This window comes from Phascolarctos cinereus, unplaced genomic scaffold (genome assembly GCF_003287225.1).
Source record: "Phascolarctos cinereus isolate Bilbo 61053 unplaced genomic scaffold, phaCin_HiC Scaffold_3;HRSCAF=262, whole genome shotgun sequence".
NCBI classification, from domain to species: Eukaryota; Metazoa; Chordata; class Mammalia; order Diprotodontia; family Phascolarctidae; genus Phascolarctos; species Phascolarctos cinereus.
The window spans coordinates 51,499,747-51,521,173 of record NW_027555736.1 but is presented as its reverse complement, the minus strand read 5'-3'; the positions used below and the strand labels follow the sequence as shown (position 1 = coordinate 51,521,173).

Genomic DNA, 21,427 nt, shown 5'->3' with positions numbered 1-21,427 from the left:
TTTATGTAAAGAGCTCTATTTTAATGCTGATGATTCTCCAATTTATTTCTTAGGTGATGGAATATGAGAACAGGATTCGAGCCTACTCCACTCCTGACAAAATTTTCCGATATTTTGCTACCTTGAAAATTGTGAGTGAGTTTGGTGAAGCCGAAGTGTTTATGACTCCACAAGATTTTGTGAGATCCATAACCCCCAACGAGAAGCAGCCAGAACGTAAGTTAGTGGAGCAGAAGGGGGAGGCTTGCCAAGTTACTGGCCTTGCAACTGTTCCTATATGTTGCATGAATAATGTTCTTTATCATCTTTCTCCTTTCAACTAAGAATATCTTAGCTTTTATTACAACATAGTTATTAGCCTCAGCATTCCTCTGTGAAAAACAAGGGTTTTAGATTAAGACATCATCATGCAGATAAAATTTTATCAATATAAGGAGATAGGAAAGGAGCTCACAAAATCTGTGGTAAGTTATTCTTGTATTTGAGGCCTCCAGAGGAACTTCTTTCACATAACTAGGCTAAATCTTTGTGCTTCATTGTGAAGGATATTTCCTATATTGGTGATGGAAAAAAGCTGGTTCTTATTTTCTTTAAAAGTGATGCTTAACATCATCAAGATTGCCAGTGGAACTGAGGCACATAGCGGTTACTTACCTGCCGCTAGTCAAAAAATGAATATGAAAGTTGAGCACAGTGATGATTCAGGAATTTTCTTCTAGCTGTCTATGCTTTCTCAGGCTCTTTGTTACTCCTGTTCTGACTTCACTTCTCATCTTCTCCTGTCTTTGTCCTGTAATTAACTAGTTCAACATTACTCTGTTCTCTACCCTCAAATACCTTGTGTGCTTGTATCGTTGCTGTGCTCATCCATTGCCAAGCCTTCACCTTGCACTGCTCCTACCATGTGCTTCATCTGCTCCTCCCCACGTGTTGCGGAATGCAGCTGAAGCTAGTGACACAACAGTGCTGCTTGGGTGCATGGCCAGATCCATGTTATCCAGCTTCACATGGGCCCTCACTTCAGCAAGGTGGTCCTTTTATCTTCCCTAATTGATCCCCTATCTTACCCCCCCCCAAGAAGCTATTCCAGACCATGTCTTCTTTCCTGAAGCTTCTACACTTCCACCTCTTCCTTTTCTCTCTCTCAGTTGAGGACCTCATCTCTGACTTTACTGAGAAATTGAGGTTACTCAACATGACCTTCCTCTTCTGTTCTCTTCATCTAAAAACCTCTTGATATTATCTCCCTACTCTTTCTTTTTTTCTTCTTCATTTTGCAAATGAGGTAACTGTTCTTGCCCAGGTTAGCCCCCCTACATATGACTTCAATCCCATCATCTTCCATTTCTTCAGCAGATTTTCACCTCATTCATCTAATCTCTCTCAAATCTTCAACCTCTCCTTGTCTGTCAGCTTTAGACATGTTTAGGTCTTTCCCTTTCACTAGACCTAATATCTCCTTAATCCATCATCCTATAACTCTCCTTCCTTTCTCAGTCAAACTCCTAGAAAAAACAGTCTATACTTGCTGCCTGCACTTTTCATGTGCTTGTTAGCTCTTTGTAGTCTGGCTTCTGACCTTATCATTCAAATGAAAAATACTCTGTCCAGCCTTACCAATGAGTTCTTGTTAAATCTGATGGTCTTTTTTCACTCTCATCCTTTTTGACCTGTTTGCTGTATTTGACACTGTTGACCACCTCTTCCTGGATATTGTCTACTCATCCTCCTCCTACCTGCCTAAGCACTCCTCAGTTTTCTTCGGTAATTCATCATCCCTATCACACTTTCTAACTATGGTTGTTCCTCAAGGCTGTGTCTTAGGTCCCCTTCTCTTTTCCCTCTATTCTCTCTCTGAGTGATCTCATCATTTTCCAGGGGTTTGATGATAATGTCTGGGCCAGCACCTTTCAGATCTGGATATTCTGCCCCATCATCTTCCTAGAGTTTCAGTCCCACATCATTATTAGATATTTCCAGCTAGGTGTCCCAGAAACATCTCAAGTTTAATACATCCAAAAAGGCACCACCATTCTTCTAGCCTCTACTGTTCATAACCTTGACATTATCTCTAACTTCACACTTTCTTTTACCCTGATTTATTTGCTAAATCTTTTCATTTCCACCTCCCTAGAACTTCACATCTGACCCTTCTCTCCCATATAGCTTCCACCTTAGTTTTAAGTCTTCATCTCAGTTAGAGGATGGGTAATTTTGAATTTACCATTTTTAGTTAGCCTGATAATTTCAACCAGAATCTAGAATAAGGAATTGGTAACTTCACTGAAGCAAAAAGGAATAAGTTAAGCCACATATAAGACTCTGTTTAATGCAATGCAGTTTGAAATGGCCCTTCTGGTTAAAACTTCATTGGGAAAATGAAGGTTTTCAGTGTATTAATGGGAACTGAGGCAAGAAGAAACATTTCCATTTTCAGTTTTAAGTGGGTTTAACATTGCTAGTGATTCAGCCCTATGGACAACAGATAATAGAGTTTCACTGAGTTTATCAGGTTTTGGCTATTGTCTTTACTGTCAGAAAAATGAAGGGGTTTTTTTGTTAGAAGTTAAGTCAGAAAAAAGGCGATAGCAGCGGGCAAATGTTTTATAAGTACTGTCTCAGGGAAAATATGAGCCGGGATAGCATATTGGAAGTATTTGGCAAGGTAAAGAACAATATGTACATGGGGGGCAGCTAGGTGGCACAGTGGATACAACACTGGCCCTGGATTCAGGAGGACCTGAGTTCAAATCCGGCCTCAGATATATTACACTTACTAGCTGTGTGACCCTGGGCAAGTCACTTAACCCCATTGCATAGCCAAAAAAAAAAGGGAAAAAAACCAATACATATGGATATTGTAATGATTTTTGCTTTAATCATAAAATCCTTTTGGTTGGATGCTTTCTTTCCCTGACCCCCCCCATCAAAAAGTGTTGTAAAGGATTTGTAGATCTTGTCCCTTTCTTAATTCTAGTTTCTTTTCTTAAAAAAAAATATAGTCACATACACTCGTGTGCACATGTACACGCACGTGCGCGCACACACACACACACACACACATACACATATTTGGGTTTTGTTGTGATGACTTGAGTCTGAGGGAGGCAGTGGGCAGGTAACCAAAATCATGGCCCCATAGCTCCACTTTAGATCACTACTTACCCCAGAAGATGAGTCCTAATTCAAGGACTGGTCCTTTGTGGTGCTAACAAATGAAAGGGAGCTTCTGCTTCATAGAATTGTATGTGTATGCTGACTGTCTAGACAGCAGCTCCATCAAAACTAGGACCCTATCAATTACCCTCCTAAAAGATGTTTGGAACATTATTGAAGGAATTCTTTTCTCTCCTTCCCTTGCTCTGAACTGATCAAAAGAGGCCTTGAACTTCTATGTGAAGAAGTCTTCAAAATCCTTCATCTGAAACAATTGCATTTCCAAAGAAATGACCTTAGCATAATGCCTAAAGATTTCTTTCACTTTCTGCCAAATCACGTTTGACTGGCTCTCTCACGAGTTAAAATTAAAGCTATTCCTTCTGGAATTAGATCTCACAAGCAGTAGGGAGCCACTGAAGATTTTTGAGGAGAGGAGTGATATGTTCGGACTCCTGCATCTTTGGAAGTCCAATGGGCAGTCCTCTACCTGCAGACGTCCTATGGATTATAGAGAACTGCACTTATCCTGCACACTAGAAAAATATTGTTGTCCTTTCTAAAGATGAAAAATTTACATAGAGCTAATGAAAAAGAATACGTATTGGTGTGTATGTGTGTATATGGATAATACAAAGGTTCTTTGTATTTGTTGTATACGTATAGACATACATGTAAAGTTGTGTGTGTATGTAGATGAAACAAGTTAGCTATAGAACTTAAGTAAGTTTGGAAATACTCTTGCTTTTTAGGGTGAAAAAAGTGGATAATGTACTTTTTAATTAAAATATTACTGATTTCTATGTAAAATCTAGGGCAGCTAAGTGGTAGAACATTGAGCTTGGAATCAGGATGACTCATTTTCCTGAGTTCAGATACTTACTAGCTGTGTGACTCTGGGCAAGTCAGTTAGTCCTGTTTGCCTCAGTTCTTCATCTGTAAAGTGAGCTGCAGAAGGAAATGGCAAACCATTCTAGCATCTTTGCCAAGAAAACCCTAAATAGAGTCATGAAGTGTTGACCACAATTGAAATGACTGAACAACACAAGAATCAAATCTGAGGTGTACTAAGTAGACAGAAGTGCAGTGTTCTACCTTGCAACTCACAGGGTAACACAGAAAATGAGTTGTCTAGAAAAGTAACCATTCTAAAGGTCATTTTGTCATATGAGGAAAGTCATTTCTATCTCATAGAAATCATTACATATTCTGATTTATTTACAGAATTTTGAAGTGAACAGTATAGTTGCTAAGTTTTAAGTTTTTAATATGTTTAGAATATTTTTTGGTTTTATGAAAAGTTAAATTGCTGAATAATTATCTAAATGATAATCATGAGACTCTTGAATTTGCCTAACTTAAAAGTTTGATAGAGGGGGAGCTAGGTGGTGTAGTGGATGGAACACTGGACCTGGAGTCAGGAGGACTTGAGTTCAAATCCGGCCTCAGACACTTGGCACTTAAGCTGTGTGACCCTGGGCCAGTCACTTAACCCCATTGCCTAGCAAAAAACAAAAACAACAACAACAACAAGTTTGATAGAGATATAGCATTATTTCATTGGAGTAGTAGCTTATGAGCAGAATTTATAATTTGATATTGCAGAACCAAAGTATACATTAGCTATATGAAGTTTTCATTAAATAAAAAAAATTTTACTTCAAATTTCCATCAATTTATCAATTAAGTCAGCTTAATAGTTTTGTGGCTTCACACAAATTTTATTGTTGTACATAGGGATTAAGATAATGCTCCCTTAGCATTTCCATACAAGTCTGAAAGTGTAAGGCACACAGCTTCAATTTCTGAAAGCACTTCTGTTTCTTTGCACAGAGCCTGACATTTTCTGCCTTAAATCATAAAATTTTAAAATGTAACAATAGTAATAGCTAATATTTATGTGGCACTTTCAGGCTTACAAAATGCTTTGCATGTATTATTTCATTTGGGTTTCACAAATAACCCTTTTCAGATTAGGTGCTATATAATTATCCTCATTTTATAGGTGAGGAAATTGAGGCTGGAAGGCTGAGTGGTTTACCCAGGGTTCCACAGCCAGTGAGTGTCTGAGGCAGGATTCGCACTCAGGCCAGCTTTCCAACCAGCCACCTAAATTTAAAATGGTTTCACAACAGACAAGAGGCATAACTCATAATCTCATATAATACTTTTCAAAGAGTGAGAATTTGTAAGAGAATGAAATTTGTGAGAATTTCAAAAAGTGAGATTTTGTTATATTTAGAGAACAGTAGTTTGTTCTTCCCATTTCACATTGAAAACTAAGGTACAGAGATTAATGAATCTGACCTTTTCATTGTTGTGTACCCAGTTGGCAGTTGTCTTCAGAACTAAATCTTAGTTTCTCTTTAATATTTGTTCTACATAAAATTTGTTAAATTCATCTGTATAAAATACCAGAACCTTGAATGAATTAGAAGGAAAGTCAGTGAAATTAAAATCTAAAACGATTAAAGTTTTATGAAACCAAGAAAAATAACAAAATAAATAACACCTAAAACCCAGTGTAAATCTGTGGATTATATCTTATTATGGAAAAGATAAGTCACTATTATTCTTTGAATGCTGAGTTTTTTTTCTTCTACATTTTATTCAATCAATAGTTTTTAATAGAAGTAAAAGCTTTTTATTCAGCCTTAAACAGTCTTCAAAATTTTCCTGGAACTGAGTTGTACATTATAGGTCTTCTTTAGGAATTGAATACTATTTTTATAGTTTTTAATCATCTGAGTAGGTGATAGATTAATGAAAAATAGTCCAATAAAATTTTGCAACAAGCTAATTAGTATTTCAGCTTTAGAAAATGATATTTTCCTTCCTGTTTTAAAAGTTAGTTTTCAGTCATCAACATTATTGACTTAGATGCATTGTATTTGATTATATTTGTAACTGAAGATTTAACTAAATAATAACTCAATCAGTCTTGCAACAAAGTTCCTTTTAACAAAGGCAACAGGTGAGTTAAGAAAGATATATTGTTGAATTGGTGCTAAATAAGTCACACAACCATGCTGACAGTTCTCCTCACCTGAAGAAGGTTCATAGTAGAATAGCACTTTGTCAGTTGAGACATAGTTCAAACCATCAGGTTAGCTATATCTGTCTGAAATTCTTCCCTCGCCTATATCTTGCCTACAGTTTATTAGCTGAGGCTGTTAAAATTCTGGTATACCTACTTCCCCATGGGCATTTCTTTGGGTGAGATTCATGGAAAGCTGTCAAGGTACTCAAGGTACATTCTCCTTCCGCTGTAGTTTTTTCCTTCTTTTGTCTCCCTCTCCTTCCTTTTCTTCCACAAACATTTGTTGTGTGAACACTCCTTACTAACTAGTTGAGAAACAAGTAAAGAGGTGGTGTTACCCCCAGCTAAAGCTTGGGAGGCCTGAGAGCTACAGGCAACTTTTCCCTTCATCCTAGCCTAGTGATTTTGTTGGTAGAAAAATCCTTAGGAATGTTCACCAGTTAAATGATGATATGCCTTGCCATCCTAGCTATTTCTTATTTTTTAAATTTTTTTGCACATTTTGATAATTAGGTCTAGAGCAAGTCATCTTCTCTCTTATTGGTTCCATGACCTAAGGGTAAAATTGTTAATGTTCACCAAATAAAAACAGAGACTGAAGGCTTTGAGCTTGACTCTAGAGGCCAAATTGAACCAATGGATGAAGGTGATTCTTGCAGATACCTTTGGTCTCCTCCAGGCAAGACACATCAGGAGTAAAGCTATCAAGAGTGTGGCAATGGCCCTCTATGTCAACAGATTCATTGACATCCTGAAGTCAGAGCCCAGTGAGAAGAATACATTTAGAACAATCAGCACCTGTGAAATACCAGACTTAATGCAGATTTTTGAAACATTAAAATGGATAACAAACTTAGAAAGTATCGAAATAATAATCCATATATTGATGGAACAGAGCATATTACCCCAAGGCCATTCTAGAAACATTTCCTGACCAAAAAAGAGGATTGCTAGATATTCTCAGAAGTCCAGATAATCCAGTTAAAAACTAACAGAAATAACTTGTAAGAAACAGATACACCACAGTAGAGAGATGGTGTTTCCTGTCAGAAGATCACTGTCACTAGATTGTAGAATTTGGGGAAGGAAGTAAAGTATAAGAAGACTGGAAAGGTAGGAAGGGGCCAGGTTGTGAAGTTTTTTAAAAGCCAAACAGAGGATTTTATAGTTGGTCCTGGAGGCAATAGGGAGCCACTGGAGTTTGTTAAATAGGGGCCTGACATTGTCAGATCTTGCACTTTAGGAAGATTACCTTAGCAGCTCATGAGGTAGTGAGAAAAATACTTTCTAAACTTTCAGACTTTATATAAATGTAAACTATTATTATTACACTACTCTAATTCTCCTTAGTGATAAGCTGTATATTTGACCTCTTGGAATTTTTGTGTGAAAAGAGTTACTAACATGTTGAATTATATCAGGTTCTTTTTTCTCTCTTGAACTTTATTTCCTCACCTCTGAATTTTAAGTCAAAAAAACATAGACATATAGCCTTAATTGAGCATCATTTTGCCTTTTGACCATCTTGTCCATTTTTAAAATGGCTGGAGTTATTATGATTGATAAGTTTGATGGCTAGTTCCAAAACTGAATGAAATTAATAATGATAATTACAACAACAGTTAGCATTTATATAGTACTTTAAGATTTGCAAAGCACTATGTATGTGTGTGTAGGTATGTATGCGTGTGTATATGTACCATATGTGTATTTGTGTGTGTGTGTGTGTGTGTGTGTAATTTTCCTCACAACAACCCTGTGAGGTAGGTGCTATTATTATCTCATGTAACAGATGATGAAGTTGGCTGAGAGAGGTTCAGTGATTTGCCAGGGGTCATAAACTAATAAATATCTGAGTCAGGATTTGAACTTGTCTTTTTGACTCCAAGTCCAGTGCTCTATCCACTCTGGCACTTAATGTTTAAGATATTTAATCTGTTCCTGCTCACATTCACAGATTTTCCCTTCTTTGCTGTTTTATCTGGTTATGAGATAGAAGAGACAGAGCTTCTTTGCCTTAACTTACAATTTCTGCTTTCAGCAGGTATTATCTGTCTAGTTCGGCATTGGCTTCTAATCAAGGCTAAAATAAAATTTCTAAGCATTCTCAAATGGGTATCGCATTTTTGCTCAGCTGTTGTTAAAGTTTTATTACAGAAGGAGCCTGACTATTCATTTGTGTGGCTTCTGTCAGTGAACTGGCTTGTTTTTGTACTAGGGCTGCTTGCAGGGTTTATTGCTAAAGCAGGTTGTGATAACTAGGCATTTGGACTCTGCAATTAAAAGGGCACAAATTATCCATTTTAAAGCAATTTACTATTTTATTCCTTGACAGCTTTTACTGTTTGCTACATTTATATTGTTCCTAAAAAGGGCTTTAAAAAAAAAGTTTAAACATAGCTATTAAAGCATCGGTTATTCTTTTCAATTACTCTTGATTTTCAGTTTCATGTTTGTGAATACAAAGCCTAGTCAGACATATAAGACATGGTAGTTGGTAATTGTTGTTAATAAGCATTTATTGATTCCCAACAGTGTAAAATCATTGGAAAACAGAATTGTTTGATAAGCTTTTAATTTGAAGAAGACAGCTAAGGGAAAAAATAGATGCCAGTTTGAAACAGAAATCAGGAATAAAAAAGTGCAGATTAGCTCTAAAAACAATGGTGCTGTGATTCTTGAATGTTATGATCTCTTTCCATTCCCAAATTATTCATCATCACCCCTTAAAAGAAGGGAATCTCCTATTTTATTTCTCCTTTGACACAATAGTGGAGTTTGAAGACTTGAAAGGAAGGATTGTAGTGGGAGGAGCAAAGAGAGAAGCTAATTCTTTTTTTGTATATGTAGGCAGTAATTTGAATGTTTGCTTGAAGCTCTGTACTCTATGTCTTTGTTTTACTATCTTCCCAAGGCTGTTTTTATACAGAAAGCAGCAATTGATATGATGGGATTTTAAGAACCTCAGAATGTGATTCCTCTTCAGAAATACCCATAATACCTGGTATTCCAACGTCAAAAGACCCATTTCTTTGGGTTAATCTGTTGTCTTTTGTAACTCCCTACAGACATATTTTAATTAAGCCATTCTTGTCCATTAATACTTTATTGAATATTAATTTACCAGAAAAGGAGCAAAGCATGGTACTCAGAGGGATAGATAAGTTTTGATGGTAGAGTAGATGTAGAGAGAGGTCCAGAGCAGGGAGTACACAACTGAAAGGTTGTGGGGAGGGGCAGGGCAAGAAGCAGGAGACTTTAGTTCTTGTCTTAATAAAAAAAAAAAAAAACCAAAAACAACAACCACCAATTAATTAGGGGAGTTATTGAGAATGAGTACATTTATTAAGTGCTAATGATGGGTGAAGCAATAATGATTACAAATACAAAAGTGATAAAAGTCCTTGCCCTCAGGGAGCTTACATTCTAATAGGAGGAGATGGTATGTATAGAGGGAATGACTCTTGATGAGGGATATTTTGGTCTAAGAAGTCACAGGGATGGAGAGGAAGAGAGGGGAGGGGAAAGTAGGGGCTTGCATATTGCAAGAAGATGGCTAGGCTGAATGGCTAGGTGGATATAAAGTATGTGAGATACAATGAGCCCTGTGAATTTTCACTCATGTCAGTCTGGACAGCATTGGCTCCAGGGGAAAAGGTGAATGAACTAAGTCCCCCAGGGAGTCATCTCTGGATATCCAATGATCCAGAAAGTGTAATAATAGGGAGGATAGTAAGGAGATTTTGTTGTTTAGTTGTTTTCAGTCATGCCAACTCTTCATGACCCTATTTGGGGTTTTCTTGGCAAAGATATGAAAGTGGTTTGCCATTTCCTTCTCCAACTCATTTTACAGATGAGGAAACTGAGGCAAACAGGGTTAAGTGATTTGCCCAGGGTCACACAGCTAGTAAATTAGCTAAGGCCGGCAGACTCCAGGTCTAGTGCTCTATTTAGTGTGCCACGTAGCTGCCTACCTGGTAGTAGGTGCTTAATAAATGTTTATTGAGTGACTGAAAGTTATCATCAAGTGTAATGCAGAACATTATTTTGCCATTTAGGTAGTAGGGCCCTTTAAGCCATGGAAAGCAAAAGTTGCTGCTTAATCTTGCCCCAGACCTCTTTCCTCCTAAATCTAAACAATAGTGAAATGTACTCTTGCATAGCTCAGCATAGCCTGTACCTCCAATGCAAATGGATAAGAAAGCTTGCAATATAATTGCTTTAGATAATTATGTTTACACCAGAGACCAGGACACCTGGTCTGGTTAGTGTGATCCCTGACCTGTAATGATGGGGTGCTCGGGTGCTTGTGCTTGTACTTGTGCCCCAATTTCTCCCTAGTCTCAGAAACACTGTCTCTAACAACCATTCCCCAGCCCAAGGACACTGTGCCTAGCAGTTATTCATGCATGGGCCTCAGCATGACCCTTATCTCTCTCTCTCTGGTATAGCTACACAGAGCTGGGCTGCTCAGGCCCCAGCCCTCAGATCATGTCTCTGGAAGCCTCCCATTTCCTCAGTAAGTTCCTGTGTTGTGAGAAAGCTTTCCCTTGTTGCAGAGCATTCTTTCATCAAGACAGAGGGAGAGGGGTGTCCTTGGCCAGCCCCAAGGACTCTTCCTCCTGCCAGACTCCAAAGATCCATCCTCCTCCCTGTCCCGTATACTCCCTGTACTTTCCCATCCATAGCCCCCAAAGACACCTGCACCTTTGGATTACCTCATCAGTGTTCCTGGTATTTCTTTCCCATGCTCTTTTCCATATAAACCCTAGCTCAACCCCTGATCAGGGCTTCTTGATTTGGGTGTGCATACCCCTGGCAGCCACGCGCTAATCCACATTTTAAATTACGTCTCGGTCTTGCTCGCTGATTTCTCGGTACAACAAAGTATATGGGAGATATTTATTTACTGAGTTTAAAATCTTGTAGGAAAGATTTTCTTTATTATATTTACGCTAACTTATTAACAGGAATTAGCTAGCAGTATAGTCTCTTAAAGCCACCAATAAAATAGGGATAATATTACTTGACCTATCTACATCATAGTCTTATTGTTAAGAAAGTGTTATTTAAGTCTTGTAGCAGTGTATAAATGTGAGGAATTGTGTAAATAACTATTTTTCACTATGTTGTGAAACTAAAGAGCACAGTTTTTAGAGTTTAAAATTTTGAGTAGAAAATCCTCCAGTATCCTGCAGCTCCCTTGTAATTAGACTAAGTGAGGCGAAGCAGCCAAGGTGATGAACTTGAAGACTAAATTGGCACTTTCCACACAATAAGCTTAGTTCCATAAATAGGGACATTTTGCCAGTAATCATCTAATAATATCTGCTACTTACCGTAAGAGCAAAATGGCACTGGTAATAAAGAAAAGAACCTGTATTTACATGGCGTTTTATAGTTATAAAGTGCTGTGTGTGCATAGATGCATGTAATATATTTGATTATATATGTTTATGTGCATACTTGCTAGTATGTGTCGGTTTTCATTGTCTTTGCTGTGAGCAGTATGATGCAGTGGAGGGAGCGCTGGATTCAGAGTGAGAGGACTTGAGTCCTCTGCTCCTCGTGGCTTTGATCATTAACTACAGCACCTTGGGTAAATCCTCACCTTTCTAGGCCCTAGTTTTCTGTAAAATGTGGAATGAGGCCATCAAAATCTAACTACTGTGATACTAACACAATACCAGGGGAGTATAGAAGGCATTAGCAACAAAATTCTAAGTGAAGTTTGAGAGAGACTTGTCATTGCTGCCTTGAGGAATGAGGGGAATACTTACCTAGGGAAAGAAACGGTGCAGTCTGAAAGGTTGAGACCCATCAAAGACCAGAGTACAGGAGGGAGTTGTCTGGAATCAATTCACAGACTCAAGCATGAAGTCAAGTTGGCAAAGATTTATTGCTAGGCTTTTCAGTGGCAAGGATTCTTAAGGCACCTGTGACCTTAGAGGGGTTCAGTTCAAGTTTATATAGGATAAACTGTAGTAAAATATGTGTCAAATATGCTAACTAGGTGATTCAGGGTGGGATTAGGGAGTGGTTAAGGAGGGGTCAGTTCTTGAAAGAACATGGACTTTTTGTATCTACTGCTCAGGCATTTCACCCAGAGTTCACCAAGAAAAGCCCAAGGGAGACTACATGGAGGTGCGGTTTTTAGGTCTGCTATATCACTAAGTTAACTAGTAGTCAGGACCAACTGAGGGTTGCCCAGTGTGCTGCCAATCAATGTCTTGTTTGACAAGATAGGTGTAGGGAATATACATATGTTTTAAGTCTAGAGTACTTGTAGATAATGAGGTAGGGAGGAAGTATAGATCGTCCGGGGGGTATAAATATCTTTATGACCCAGCGCAAAGCCAGTTCAAACTAATAATTCCTTCAGGTGCAGTTTGTAACTGCACCAGAGAGAGGGAGATGAGTGTGTTGCTGAGGCCCACTCATGAGTAATTGCTAGGCATAGTGTCCTTGGGCTGGGGGAAACTGCCAGGCATAGTGTTTCTGAGGCTAGGGAGAAATATGATCTTGGAATTGGGGGTCCCAGTACAAGCACCCAAGCACACCAGCAGAAGCATTTGAATTGGGTTTTAAAGGACATGTAGCAATTCAGCCAAGGCATTCATAGTATAGAGAGAGTATTAGCCAACGTGTAGATGTGGAAAAGCACAGAGCTTGTATAGGAGACAGTGAGTAGTTCAGATTAAGAGGAGACATAGGTGACTTAGAGGCAGCATAATGTGGAATAAGACTGGAAAAGTAGGGTGATATCATTGTGTAGGATCTTGAATGCCAAGTTAAAATTTTGCACCCCCCTTGGTAGTCAACAGGGAGTCATTTGAGAGATTTTTATTAAATTGGTGATCTTCCCCCAGCTTCTCTCAAATCACTCTTCTGCAAAAGCCTTTCCTGGTCCCCCAGCTGCTCAGTGTCTTTGATTCTGAGACTACCTGCCATATGTTCTTTATATACCTTGTATGTACCTAATTACATATCCCCTTATACCTTATTGCCTCCATGAGCTCTGTGACACAGAGACTTAGGCCTCCTTTCTGTTCCTTGCACACAGTATTGCATCTTTGCACTCCATGCATTTTTATTGGCCGTCCCCCATTCCTAGAATTCTCTCCCTCCTCATCTTTGCCTTTTGGCTTCCTTGACTTCCTTCAGGTCCCAGTGAAAATCCCACCTTCTGCAGGAAGTCTTTCCCAGTTCCCCATAATGTCAGTACTTTCCCTCTAGAATGAGTTCCACGTCATTCCATCTATATCTTGTCTATACATAATTATTTCTGTGTTGTCTCCTCCATTAGTGTGTGAGCTCCTTGAGGGTAGTGACTGGTTTGGCCTTTTCTTTTTATCCTCCCCCCACACCCCACCCACACCCACACACACACACACACACACACACACACACACACACACAGAGCAGAGAGCTTGGCACATAGCAAACACTTAATAAGCTCTTTTTGATTGGCTGACTCAGAAGTCGAGATGAAAGAGTATCCAATAGGAGAGATGATCAATAGCATCAAAAACTCCAGATTTCAAGAAGGTGGAGGACTGAAAAAAGGACACAGGATTTGGTGATCAGTGACCTTGGAAACAGCAGTTTCAGTTGAATGGTGAGGAGCAGAAGTTTGATTACAGTAGATTATGGGAAAAACTAGATATATCTATCTAACAAGTGGAGAAGTTTATCACTGAAAGGGATGAGCAAGGTTGGGCAGAATACTTTTAGGATTGGAGCCAGTGACTAGAGAGCTACTGAAGATATACCTAATGATTACTTGGCTCTGTCATCTTGTGCTGCATTAAGACAGTGTCCAGAAATCATTTCTAGGGAGATATGATAGGCTTTCTGTACTCTGCCCTGATCAGACCATATTTATATTATTGTGTTTGTTTTGGGGTGCTACAGTTTATGAAGGACATTTACAAGCTGGAAAAAATCCAGAGACGGGTAACAAGGTGAAGGAGTTTGAGTCTGTGATATATGAAGATTGGTTAAAGGAACATTGGTTAAAGGCAGTGTCAGAGGAGAAGGAAGCCTATGCAAAGGATAACAAAAGTAGAATCTGTAGGACTTGGCAATGGATTAGATGGGAACCAGGACAGGGGGCAGGGCAATGAAAGGATGAAGAGTTGAAGAACATGCCTAGGTTGCAAGCCTGGGTGACTGCGAGGATGTATTGTTGATAGAGATGGAGATTAGTACAACCATTTTGGAAAGCAATTTGGAATTCTACAACTAAAGTGGCTAAAATGTTAATACTTTTTGACCCAGATATTTGATTGGTTTCTAGGCACATTCCCCAAGGATGTCCTTGACAAAAGGAAAGGTTCTGTATACACCAAAATATTTACAGCAACACTTTTTTTGGTTATTAAGAAAACCTAAACAAAACCCTAAAATAAATAGATGCCCATCAGTTAGGGAATGGCTGAACGAATTGTGATATATGAATGTAACAGAATATGACTATTGTGTAACAAACAACAAATATGATGAATACACAAAAGTATAAAAAGACTTACATGACCTGATTCAAAGTGAAGTAAGCTAAGGCAGGAAAACTGTCTACAAAATGACTACAATGGTATAAATTGGAAAAAAACCAGCAACCACAAAACAATCAGAAATGAGTCTTTAAAAATTGCGAAGAACAGGCTTGGCCCCAAGGAAGAGTTATGTTCCTAGCTCCTTTGTTGGGGTGGGGGAGGAGGGGTCTACAGGTTTGGAACATTGTACATATTTTTCAGATTTTATTGATGAATTGCTAGGTTTTCTGATTTTTTTTTCCTCTTCCTCATTTCCTTTTTTGCTTCCTCCATGTGCATGCACTCACTGAAACCTGGCTTCCTCCTGCTGCCACAGTTGCCTTTCCAAGCTGGTTACATTTTCACTTAGACTCTATGATTCACAGGTTACAGTGGAAGAGATGGAAAACTCCTTGTTCCCCATTGCTGCTCCAGGCTCCCCTTCTACCACCATCATTCAGTAACCTCTTATTCTTTGATGTTCATTCAATCCACATTTATCATATAATCAAGACCTCCAGCACTCTCCACTTCTTTCCTAAATGAGTTCCATGTCTGACTTACAATCTTTCCCTTGTTTCAACCTCCTCTCCTTCCTCAGCTGTACACAGATGGTCCCACCCTCAATCTTGCCATCTACAGGTGTTCCACTTCCATGTTCAAGACCTTTTTCTTTTCTCACCATCCCCTTTTTTAGCCCTCTCAATAGAAAACCATATTTTATATTTGACTTTCCTGATTCCCTCAGTTGTTAGTTTCTGCATCACTGTGTATTTTTTTTTGGTATTGCCTAAATGGATTTATCTGTATGTGTATATACACACACACACACACACACACATATACACATATATCTGCATAATTTATCTTTATGCATGCTGTACATGCACAGTGGAATATAAGTTCCTTTAGGACAGGGGGTAGTCTGTCTTTTGTACTTACATCTCTAGCACCTAGTATAGTGTCAGGCATATAATAAGTGCCTAATAAGTGCTTGTTGGTTGATTGATTGATAAAATGATGCAGTGTAGTATAGTAGAAATAATACTGCTCTGTAGTCAAATGGCCTGGGTTATATCCTACTTCTGACACCGCCTGGGTGAAGTTGGGCAAATCCCTTAACTATGTTGGACCTCGCTATTGTTGTTGGTAACATGAGGGAGTTGGACTAGATGACCTCAGAAGTTCCCTCTAGATTCAGATCTCTAAGATCCTGTGACACTGCAGTGTGGCTATGCATAAGTATTAGAAAATCTTTTCTTGTCTTAATTAGGAAAAGGAAAGTAGAAAACGTTTTCATTCCTTTAGATAAATTCAGGAGAAAGTTCTGTTCCACTGGTGTGGTAGACCCCAAATCACTAAAAACAAAGATGAGAATTATGCAATCTTATATGTTTAATATGAGGCAAAAATTGTGTGAATTAATTTTGTTACTTCTCTTCTTCAGATTTGGGCCTGGATCAGTACATAGTGAAACGCATTGATGGAAAGGTGAGAGAATTGTGATGCAGGTATATATGTTATTGTTACTAAATATATTTTAAAAGTTTCCTGGTTGAATTTCCATTATAACTATTTGGGGAAACTGTACTTAAGTTCTTTAATGCATCTCACCAAATAAGTGTAAATCACATTAGAAAAACCATGTAAAATGTTCTTTTATATGCTTTTCTTACACAGAAAAGAAATTATGATAATTGCATATTAGCACTTTCATAATATGATAAAAAAACTCATCGTTTCTGTACGATTATAATTCTTTCTATACACACATACACACTTATATAAACATCGTGTGCCAACTGCTATGTTTATTAATGATTGGTCTAGTATTTATTTGCATCTGTGTATGAGTATAAAGATACTAATAAAGACATCAAGCCTACTATAATGACAGTTTCTATCCCTGAAAATACCTCTCCTTGATGATTTTTTTCTGATATTATCCTACCTTTTTGATAACATAAAGCAGTCTTGAAAATTCTAGAGATAACAAGTTCTAAATAAGTTGTAGTTTCTGATCAATTTTATTGTTTGTTTATTTGAATGTTTGTTGTTAATGATTACTAACTTTAGAATTTTAACAATTTTTTAAAGTACTTAACTAAACTTGTGAAATAATTATGAAGACCAAATTGCATTTATTTGCATATATGACTGTGCATTGTTTGCATACATGCCTTTAGATATTTGAATAAAACATGCATTAATCCATTCTTACACATTGAATGGTGAAACTTCATTCCTTACTGCCTCCTAGTTAGTGAAATGTTTTTTTCCCCTTCTCCTGGTTCCTTTACAAGCCAAAACAAGAAAAACCTCAAAAAAATAAAGGAAAAGACAGTTTTGGAGGAAGGTGAAAAAAAATCCGAAAGAAGAAGTCATTTATTACCCTACAGAAGAAAATACGAAATCCATTAAGAATAAAATTGCAGGTTGGCTAAAGAAGTTAGGAACAAAAAGGGGTACCTCAGGGGGCAGGGGAGTTCAACCAGAATGCACTAGCACTTAATAGGGTTAATAATGAAATAATAGTGTTTACTCACACAGGAAAGCTAGGGACAGGACTAGTATTTTTAGTGGGTTTGAAGAGGTCTAGGACTTCTGGGGTTCTGGTTGTTCATTATTTTGAGGGGCAAAATGAGAGAATATATGCAACCCGGAATGTCTTGCCATGGTGCCCCAAAATCCACCTTTAGAGGTTCATTCCTTTGGATCAAACATTGGATTTAGGATTACGCTTCCTGTTTTAAAATTCAGATATGTTTGAGAAGAGTATAACATTAAAGAATCTCAGGTATACTAGGATATTTTAGTATATTTCTCAATATATTATTTTTATTATATTTTATATTTAGTAAAATTTATTTATGATATACTTAAGTATATTTATCAACCAATCAGTACTTATTAAGAACCTACTACGTGCCAGCTATGATATGATCTTGACCCTCAAAGTACTGCATAACAGATCACTTCCCAGGGATAGCATGAGAGTTCTGGGCACTCAGAGAAGTAAATTCTGAAGTGGGGAAAAGTGTATGTACAAAGTGTGAGCAGATAGTACCAAAGACTCCCAGGCTAGGGCTGGCTGAAAGTAGTGAGATGAGAGTCATGAAGCTATGGAAAATAAGCCTGGGCCAGGCAGCACCTTGTAAGGGAACTGGCATCTTTTCTTACTCACTTGTACTTCTGTTTTGTCTGGATGGAGTTATTGAATCTATTTATCTCTCTGCCTGGAGAATTTTTGCATCCAAAGATTCTTCATGAATTTCTGATTAGAAAAGAGATCTTATTGAATGTATTTCATATTAGTGTTTGCTTGACTGATTAAGGACAAACGTCTATAAGAGGGTTTTGTTGGGGGGTTTTTTAACAGTTTTCTACTTTTTTGTGTCTTTATGAAAAGCCAGATGTTGTATAACAAAATCAAGATATTTGTAAATACCATCCTTTCAGCCTATTATCTTAAAACTTTATCTAATAAAGAGTGGAAAATTCATAAAATATTTCATCAACATAAGAGTCTTAGATTTTTGCCATGCAAGAAAGCCTTTATCTGATCATTGTTATTGTTGAGGTTTAGAGTTGGGAGAGCTGGTTCAGGTGTGAAAGAATTCACTTAGACCTTCTCTGTAACCATTGGGAGCTCTATTTCGTGAAAGCTTCACAGGCGTGAGGTTAGCAAGGAGCTAAACAAAGGGTGCCAATATAGGAGAAGACCCAGGCTTATATAGACAGAAAGCTATACAGCCTGTAGGATGATGATATATTTTTAGGGTTTCTTATGGGGGTTGGAGATTAGGGATAGGATAAGGAAGATAAATGACAGACAGGATAGAGAACACAGGGTAAGGGAGACAAAGGCAATTCTTTTGATACAAGTTGTATGGCATTTCAAGATAAGGGAAAAGGACTTGAGAAGTTCTCAAGTTCCAGGATCTCAAGGTACAGGATGGGCTACAGAATGAGCCTCAAACCCCCTCAGGGGGCCTAGGAAAGTAACCCTTAATATTATTTTTAATCGTAGGGCACTCTTTGTCCCCACATCATTATGACAGGTATCAAATTTGTGTGGCTGTAAACCGAGCACAAACTAAAGAAGAAAAACTTGTCCTTGTTCAACCATTTATCTAGTGTGATTGCAACTTTTTGGATTATCTTTTTTACTGTTATCACTTTCCATAATACTTTATCAGTTGTTGCTGTTGTGCAGTTTGACCAAAGATTTAAGTTGAAAATTAACATCTGGGGGGGGGTCTACTTTAAAATTATCTTGATTTTTCTTTGAACTTTTGTCTTTTTTCTCTTTTCATTTGGTAAGCTTAAACTAATTGGCAGCTGCCTAAACGAAATATCATGCTTCTTCCTTCAACTTCCATCAAGCTTGTGGCCCACACTATTTAATACACTCATTTAAATAATAACACCTTGAAGAAGGTTAGCTTATGGTTATAGGATTGGTATTTGGCAATTTTGTTGTTAAAATCATCAAAATGGCTTTGGGAAGGGGTTATCTATGATCTGGAGTGTTGTTCGTTTGTACTTCAGTCCCATAAAACTCTAGATATTTCAGGTGGGGAAAGGGGGGACTGCCTTTCATGTGGTCACCTGAGCTCTCTCTATATATAATGTCTTTAAGCAAAAAGCCCTCTTGAGGGAGGAAGCAAACATCCCTCTTCTAATTAAATTTTAGTAAAATCAGATTTATGATATTTTATTTTAATTTGGGGGAAAGACTGTTTCCAAATCATAATGTTACTTTATAATTTTAATTTCATGTATACCCCTGGGGGTACTAATTCTTTCTATTGTAGTTGTGTTGTAATGTAGTTTTAAAAATAATGGATGCAACGGATTACTTTCATTCTTGTGATTATAATACATTTATCAGATGTCTCCCTACCACAGATACTATGCAAAGTAAGTTAAACGACTGCAGTGTGAACCCTTTAGAACTGGAAAGTATACTCTGTAACAGGTGGTCCGCATAGAATCTATGTAGGATCATATTGTGTTTGAGGTTTATAGAGTGCTGTCCTCTCAACAGTTCTGTGAGGAAGGTATTTCAAGGATCTTTATTCCTGTTTTACAGATAAGGAGACTGAGCCCCATAGAGGGAAAGTGACATTTCCAGGACTGCAGGTGCTAGAGAGGATCAGAACCCACCTCCTACCTCGGGCTTTTTTGTATTACATTGCAAAGAGATATGAAAGAGTTAGAAACTCCCAACCCAAAAGATTTCAAGCATATTCTGACATTATCCTTCATAGGTATAGAATATAAGTAGCCTGTTAGTTCTATGTCTTAATCGTAGCAGCAAATGTCTAGCTTCTGTTTTTAGTGGCATAAAAGCCTCATAGATGAAAATGAATCTCCTCTTGCAAGTGTGTTCTTAGTATCCAAAATGATATACTCATTTAACCAGAGAACAAATTTTCTGAATTTAGGCTTAGGTGTCTATTCCTCTTGAATAGAAAGAAACTAGGAGTTTTGGGGAGGAGGTTTGTTGGTGAAAGTTCAGAAGTAGGGGAGTAGTTTTCCATCTTCTGGTAGTAAGGACATATAATAAATGAGATCGCTACTAAGTATGACCTTTATTTCTTTTAGTTTCTCTCATTGAATAGTTCAAATGCCATTTCACTTGAAAAAAATGCTTGGAATTGGTGGTTCACAGTTTCTTTTGTATGTTTTGGTGTAGCTTATATGGTTATAGCGTGTTTCCTAGTCTTGCTTATTTTCTTTCCCTCTTGCCTCTCACGCTTTCTACTTATTCATTTTTACGTTTAACAAATTAAAGTGAGAAATATGTTCTTTTTTCCTTCTGCTCATAATCAACAAGTCCTCTCAAATTAAACTCTTTTTCTTATCACTACATTTTTTTTGAGCTGTCATAGTGAAAACTTAACAGGCTTTCAGTTAAGCTATTTCTTAGTAAAGAAATGCTGACTTCCATTCTTTTGGTGTAATATTTTTATTTCTTTTAAGAATAATACTTAAAGTAAAAACCATGTTCCTTAACTCAAAATTAATTTGCCCACTGCCTTTACATCTATTCATTTTTTTAGGAGATAGAAGTATTTTCAACTTTCCTGTTTTTCCTGCCCCTTAGATGTCTCTGAAAGACATTGTCACTGGATCTAGGTTTTTCATTATTTAAATCTCAGGACTAGGGGCAGCTAGGTGGTGCAGTGGGTAGCGCTCCAACCTTGGAGTCAGGAGGACCTGAGTTCAAATTCGGACTCAGACACTTGACATTTACTAACTGTGTGACCCTGGGCAAGTCACTTACCCCCAATTGTCTCACCAAAAAGCAAAAAAAAAAAAATTAAATCTCAGGACTAGAAGCCAGAAGACTTGGATGCTAGTCCAACAATACCACAACTTGCTTTCTGACCTTGGGCATCCTTCTCTGGACCTCAGTTTATTCATTTGTAAAATTAAAGGATCGAGTTAAATAGATGATGTTCTAAGAGTTTGGGGCTCTAGATGTGATTGCTTAGTGTCTTGATTATGTTTTATACTTGAGACACAGGGTGCTGAGAATTTAGAATTTTTTTTTGTTCTTTCCATGCTCTGCATCATTTGCACTAGTGTTTCTGAAAAGAGGATAATTTCACGTCAGATAAAACAGAACAATGTTTATGTTCAAGTTAAAGAGTCAACGTTGGGATTGAAGGTGATATTGATTACAATA

At 37.7% G+C, this 21,427-nt stretch overlaps 1 protein-coding gene across 1 annotated transcript in view; it reads left to right on the top strand.

Annotated features, from left to right (window-relative positions):
* The window catches only part of MICU1 (mitochondrial calcium uptake 1), a 230,077-nt gene that overhangs the window by 66,457 nt on the left and 142,193 nt on the right, over nt 1-21,427 (top strand). The window contains 2 exon segments of the mRNA XM_078150834.1: nt 54-216; nt 16,178-16,221. Of these exon segments, the coding sequence (XP_078006960.1) occupies nt 54-216; nt 16,178-16,221 (207 nt within the window).